This window comes from Belonocnema kinseyi, chromosome 8 (assembly GCF_010883055.1).
Source record: "Belonocnema kinseyi isolate 2016_QV_RU_SX_M_011 chromosome 8, B_treatae_v1, whole genome shotgun sequence".
NCBI classification, from domain to species: domain Eukaryota; kingdom Metazoa; phylum Arthropoda; class Insecta; order Hymenoptera; family Cynipidae; genus Belonocnema; species Belonocnema kinseyi.
The window spans coordinates 127446552-127453936 of record NC_046664.1 but is presented as its reverse complement, the minus strand read 5'-3'; the positions used below and the strand labels follow the sequence as shown (position 1 = coordinate 127453936).

Sequence of the window (7385 nt, the reverse complement as noted above, 5' to 3'; positions counted from 1 at the left end):
TACACGATGGGGGGACCTACAGCTTAAGGTGGGTTCCGAACCACCAGAACCTCGGTAAAGGTACATTGAAAAATTTCCAGAGGTACCGGCTCAGGGATCGAAGCCCAGACCTCTGAGGTGAAGTCCGAGTGTCTAACCAACTGAGCCACTGTTATTATTATTGTTATTATTATTATTATTATTATTGCTATGGATATAACTAATATATTATTCTAGCAGGTATTTTTCGATATTCTGAACGGGTTCCCGACATTTCGGATAGAATAAAAGGTGAGAATCCTGGTGAATTTTTAGGGGAAGTCTCAAACTTTATGTTAGCGTTGGTTTCATCCATATTTTTTTGGCATCCGGATGGTTAGGTGACCATACCGATTCTGCTTTAACTCACTCTATTCTATTGTTCTGAGTTGGTTTCATCCCTAATATCGATTAGTTGAAATTTCCGCGCCCATTGCTTTTACTAGCACAAATATACTTCGGGAATTCGCGTTGTGGCTAGATGATGAAAAAAACATCAAAATACAATTCCGACTACAATTTTAAACGGTGTTTAAAATTTTAAAAAGTTTTAAACTCAAAAATATCCCTAAACGTCCTAGTGTAGATTTTAGAGGTGAATCAAGATAAGTGGTGACAGCCGACAGAACGCCCTCCGAGCGCTCAATAAACAAGTCTTTTTTCATATTATAAAGGGCATACAGAATTTTTATGACTTAACCAATTGCAAGAGCTAGTTATGATTGATATAAAAAGTTCTTAAGCAGAAAGTTAATTTTTGGATGCCTAGGAGTCTTTTCTCGGGTCGCGTCACGTGTGAATATCGGCTTTTGTTGTACATCTAACGAGCATACTACTTATGTCTAGCTGAAAAGCGTCGTAAGTGACATTTGTCACAGAGATTATTTCCCCCTGCAAGTGTGTCTGAAAATACCCAGATAACAAAATGGCCTACTTTTCAGCACATGAGTAGCTGAATATAATACAGATTGCAGATTAAAAACATCTTTTTATATATTACTAAACGTTATTATTCAAATTAATATTGTACATACGTACGTGTTGTACGTACATACTTTTTTTTAACAACACAACATTTATGATTAGAAAATTCCTCGGGCAAAATATTAAGAAAGTCAATTTAAATAAGAAATATTTTTCACTTTTTCCACTAAAATTGGAATGTAAAAAAGCTCGCATTTGGACAAAATGGTCCAATTTTGGGAAATACGATTTTACATTGTCGACTGTCAACTAAAGAAATTAATTCGTACTATTTTCGAATGCCTAAAATCTCATTTTTCCTAAGACGTGTACCCTGAACATGTTTTTAACTAATTTTCTGAAATTCAACTTAAATTAAAAAGAAAAATTTTGAACGTTGACAATTTATATTAATTTGTTTGCTATACTTTAAATCAAAGAAAAGTGTGTACAATATGTCAAACATACAATTCGTTTGATTCAAACAAACGTTTATCTAATTTTTTTAGACAATATATCTATCAAACTCTTGAAAATGTTGGAACCGTTTAAAATCAAATACTGTCAATGGTTAGTTATATTTATTTAAGTGTTTTTAAATATTTTAATGCTGATTTGTTATGGGTAGAATGAGTATTACTTTATTATTACTTTGCAGCACAGTGGTAGCATGGGCGTAATGCGCTGCCTTGCGACCCTCTTTTTCTCACCTCCAATAGTATGTGGCCCGGACAGGACCCTCACACCACTCTGACCGGTAGCCGTAACCTTGGCAGCAGTAAAATCTGATCGCCTCTGTTTTCTTACGAACTCTATAACCCAGCTAATTCCAGCTAATTCCTCGTTTAGCTCCATGTTCTGCCTGAAGCCTTTCTTCGTCATTCTGACTTTGACGTTCGTTGACTGGCACTCTCCAATGTGCCTCCTGAGAACGTCGTTTTCTTGAGGTTCCGAACCTCGACTGCGATCCAAAAAACGGTCTCACGCGCGTTTCACCTATCCCCAACAGCCTTCCTGATGGCAGAGAAAAGTTTGTTCCTGTCCTCCTCGGCGCTGCTTGCCTCGATGAGGACATCAACATTCCTCATTCCTCTCACACCCCAGATTTTGACACCAAGTTCATCCAGCTGTACCTTGCTTTTGACTTCCTTGAGAACCTCTGCATCTCAGCGCCTCATCTATACCCCGTTCTTAAAACGCAGTAACGACACCGCTATATGCGTGGTAATGTATTCGTAGGTGGAGACAGAAGATTTCGTGAGTCTTCCCTCTCTCGTATAAGTCGCATCTATCAGGTCGCGCTTTCAATCCCACTCCTAATTGTAATAAAAGGCCTTTATTTCAGCTTCATCTTTTCTAACTAAATGTCCAGCTCATCAGTGTCTTCATTAATCCGAAGCATCGCCATTTGGGTATGCGAGTCTTATTTCCCAATCCGGATCGTCCGTTACCTCTAAATCAACACCCAACTGCTCACACACACTTCCGTTTTTGTTTGGTTTTTGCAATACCACTCCCTGGCACCATGCAGCATATTGTAGGTATTACCGTTATTATAATTTAAAGTGTTAGTTATTTATTCTTTGAATTTGAATCTGTTTTGAATGACCTCCGAAGAGTGACATAAGTCTTAATTGTGCGTGTGCGTAGAACAGACGATGAGAGAGATGACCGGGAATATATCGACCTAGTGGGAAGTACTTTGGCATCGTACGGCTGAAACAATGTTTACTGAAAGCTGCTTGAATACTGGATTTCTTAGGTGGTTATGTTTTCTTGTCATCCCACGGAAGTTTTCAGACCAAATTTGAAATCATTGCATAAGTCCTTTATGGAAAATTATGACATGTAGAATTAGTATACAAGTTGATGGTGAAATTGCTTCAAATTTGTGTTACACACAACCAAAAAAAAGGGAAAAACGATTAAGATCCTTTCAGGGACAAAAAGTAGGTGTTTTCCATAGATTTTTTGTTGCTGAATGAAAATCCGAAATATTGCTAAAACATCAAGTTTTGAAGAAATATTGATTTTGTTCTAATTCCTTTGAAACAACGTAGGACATGAATACTGATTCTATCTTCGGGATAGGAAATGATTATTAGTAAGAGGATTTATATCTTTTTTACTTCCAGCCGTGAACAATTAGTCAATAAAATTGTAAGGAAGCATAATATTGTTCAACTAAAAAGTTTGTTTAATGTACTGGGAGCAATTAATGAACAGAAAAAGGATTGAAAATGTTAAAATAAGGTTTTCAGATGATAATGAAGTAAAGGAGCCAATTACTGAGAGAAACATTTGTCGAGAAAAGAATTGATGTATTTTAACTTAAACTATTAATATGTATTTTTCTGAGTAAAAGGCATTGAATATATTTTTGTTAAGAGTGAAACAAACCAAAATTAAATCTAAATCACAAATTGGTGAACATAGGAAGAATTTAATATTCCACATGGACATTGAGATCATACTCGATGATTGTTGGCTTTACTTATATATTCTATCTTTACAAAATCTATTGACCTTACAGAAATCAACTTTAATAAAATGTTTAAATAATTATGGTTCATATATGATTATGCATGTGCTAAATAGGTTAGTTGCATTTATATTGAACTACTTGCAATACATTACATATAAACATAAATTCAGCTATAATATTTTTAATAATAAGTTAAACTTTTCTACCTAAATTATAATATTAAAATAAAAACCATTTAAAAATTTTAAAGAATTTTATTTTTATAAGAAAATATATGCACTATGTATGTGATAAGAATGAAAGAAAAGAAGAATAAATTTTACAATGATAAAAACTTTCCTTTTTATTAAATTCAATCTTTTTCTTTTTGTCAGTTGCTTTCAGTGGTTCAATAACCTCTTCAATTGAATGATACTGTGTTTCTTCTAGATTTTGTGGATTAATTTTGCATCTGCAATATATTTTTCCATGATTTTTACTATGATCGAACACTCGGTCGGGCATGTGGCCGGTAATTTTTCAGAACCATATTTTGTTCACATCTCTTCCTTTCACTTTTTCATTTCAGATTTTGTGTGTGCAAACATCATGACATCAATATCGATCTTCACACAATCTTTGTGAAGTTTGTATAAACATTTTTCATCAGTTTCTACCTTACGTTTTTCATTTTCATTCAATGAACTATTATTACTTAATTTCAAAGATAATTAAACTCCCTCTCTGAAAATGTGAACTCGCTCGACCTTTCGAGTGACATCTCACGGTGGATGAGTGAAAAGTCGCCCCAAAGGAGTTGAACGACGCACTGAACTTTCGGGTGCCATCGTTCACTCGGTTGTTTGGAGTGAATTCATTCACCCAACCCGAATGGAATAAATCATCCAAAAGAGTGAACATTTTTAGCTCGACAACTCTATGGAGTGGTTATTATACTCTGTATATAATGAAAAATATTAAAATTAATAATCAAATATAGGAACACAAAAAATGTAACAAATAAAAGTAAACATTAAATATAAATTAATAGTTGTATTCATTAGAAAATAACATTATGAATTTATCATAGTGTACATATACAGGGTGTCCCACCGCCTATAAAATAACGCGTATTATGTTACCGTGCACACAAAAATAAACAAAAAAGTTATTTAGCAAAAATTTGCGTGAAGGTTAGGTTAGACACAAAAAAGCTTCAAAGCTGGACCTAATCAAGCAATAAGGAGTGACAAATTACAAAAATGTATCAATTGAACAAATACTTATACGTGTATTAAACGTAAAGATGGTGGTTGATTTTTGGCGACACGCTTTAGTTACCATATTAGGTAATTCCCTATCGAGTTGTCGCTCTTCCAATTCTTCATTATAAAAGGCAAAGTTCAAAACGTTTAAATTTTTTAAATTTTGAATTCTTCTCTAACGTTTATTAACAAGGTCCAACTATAAAAGAAAACCTATCAGAATTTCTGCTACATAATTTTTAACAAAAAACCAAATCATTCGCTAAACCCAGAAAAATTAATCTCCTAAAAATTTGTTACTAATAGTGAAATAACAAAAATCACTTTTTAATAACAGAAGTCACCCTCTTCTATTACTCTCAGAATTTATTTTAAACAACTTGTAACAAAACTAACAAAAAAAATTTTTTAATTTTTTTGTCGTAACACACTCATAAGAGAAACCCTTCTCTAGTCATTAAGTCACTTTTTTCATTTTTTCGCTGGCATAACTCGCAAAAAAACGAATGAAAAACAACAGAAAGAAAATTCGGGAAACCTAGAGAAATTTCGGTTATTATCAAGATTGAAATAACAAAACACCGTTTTTAACTACGAAAGGTACTAAATTTGATACCGTGACAATTCAGTAATAAACCTAAAGCAATACAAAACTTTTTCAATCACCGGAAGTCACCCTTGTCTATTCTTAGCGAAATATTGCTACATTTATTGCAATAAAACCATCCGAAAAACTTTAAGCTATGAAAACTCAAGCAATCATTTTTTTGCCCATCAGTGTTAATTCACTAAAAATAAGTCAAATTTTCACCAAAGATTATTAGTTAAATTCAGTCGATAAAACAGATTTCAGCCACTTGAAGCTACTTCGTTAGTAGAATATCATTTTTCACCAAAGATAATCAGTAAAATTCAGCCGTTAAAACAGATTTCATCCACTTGTACTGCGCTAGTAGAACACCACTGATTCAATCGCAGTGTACAAAGTTGAATATCCACAAAAATAAAAAGACGAAAAAACACCTTTTGAGTTACTACTTCGATCCAAATTAATCATCCTTTTTGTACAATGAGGGAAAAGAAATCTACAAGTTTTCAGAGACTTGGAAAATTTTGCTACAGATGGCACTTTGGCGTCAAAATCAGACCAATTTTATATTTTTATTTGTTTATTTTAACTATTTTTTGGCATGTACTCAACTAAACTTCTTTCAGACTAACAAAGATTTTTTTAGCAAAAAAAAATACTTTACTGCACAAAAAATAAGAAAATTGTTATCTTGATAAAATTAAACTGGCTTGTTTGATTGTTATTCACTTTAATTTGTTTTTTCATTGTTATTCGATAGCTTACTTGCATACATGTTTACCATTTTTGAGTTTGAAATTATCTTGTTCATCGAGTTAATTTATTCTAGTCTTGTTAATAAATTTACAAGAAAAAAACTTTGCTGGGTCTGGCGAATCGTTAGTTTTTTTGTTAGTATTGTGAAAAGTGAGAAGCAGTGTTTTGTTATTTAAAGTAAAGCAACCAATTTTTAAAAAAGGTTTTCTGGATTTCGTAAATGTTGAAATTTTTTTTAAGTTTTGTTACAAGTTATGCAACAAAAATTCTGAGAGGAATCCAAGGTAACTTTTGTTGTAGGAAAGTGAATTTCGTTATTTAAATTTTGTAATGAATTTTCTTTAATTTTCATTAAAATTTATTGTAATGAATTTTCATTAAAATTTTTTGTTGCAACTTATGTAACAGAAACTCTTGTGAGAAATCAAAAAGTGTGACTTGTTATAAAAATTGTTGTGTTATTTTATTCTTGTTAGGAAATTGTGAAGAAAGAAATTTTCTTAGGTTTCTCGAATTTGAAGTTTGTTCGTTACTTTTATTTCAAGTTGTTTTACAGACTTTTTGAGAGGATACGTAAACAGAATTTTATTATTTTTGAAAGTGTTGTATTTTTTTAAAATTGAAATCCTTGCAACGAATTTTCAAGAAAGTAATTTTTCTGGGTGTCGTAAATGTTAAGATTTTACGTTAGTTTTGTTACAAGTAATGTAACATACATTTCTGAGAGTAAACGAAGAGGGTGACTTTTTGCTTAAAAAATATGTTTTTTGATCTAAAGCTTGGTAATGTATGTATGTATTTAATCTCTCCCTTTGACGGGTTTGAGGGCCTCCGCTCCCTATACATATATTTACAATTCCATCCTTAGTCTAACTTAACTACTACTTATATTCTACTCTTTCGCATTACGTAGGATAAACAATAGTAACAGTAGTGATATTAATTCCTAAAATGAGCGAGCTTCCAGGGCTTCCGTTTCCTCTTGCCATAAAAAAAATGCATTTTCCACGGTATTGAAAACAATTTTCGTTTTTTACTGTCTCTTTTCAGGATCACCCGTTTGGCTCTGCCCTACTCCCTTGCTTTCCCTTACTTTCCCTTACTTCATCCAATTTCTTCATCCGCATCACTCCTTGTCCACTACCATCCAAGATCCATCTTACACACTCATCCACACTCAACTGTCCCTCTTCCTCTCCTGTACATCTCTCTAATACATGTACCCGTAACTCCATTTCGTATCCACATACTCTGCATAAATTCTCTTCATTCATCCAATATCTGCATGCTCTCACTCCTTCTCCCATTCTGAACCGTACAACCCTACTCC

At 32.9% G+C, this 7385-nt stretch overlaps 1 protein-coding gene across 5 annotated transcripts in view; it reads left to right on the top strand.

Annotated features, from left to right (window-relative positions):
* The window catches only part of LOC117177653 (eukaryotic translation initiation factor 4B-like), a 334613-nt gene that overhangs the window by 227326 nt on the left and 99902 nt on the right, over positions 1-7385 (top strand). The window contains exon 11 of one of the 5 annotated variants that reach the window (XM_033368457.1): positions 1640-2895. The exons of the other annotated variants lie outside the window; for them this stretch is intronic. Coding sequence (XP_033224348.1) covers positions 1640-1661 — 22 coding nt within the window. The 3' untranslated portion in view covers positions 1662-2895. Of the gene's footprint in view, positions 1-1639; positions 2896-7385 lie in introns of those variants that run through there. 5 annotated transcript variants of the gene reach the window in all.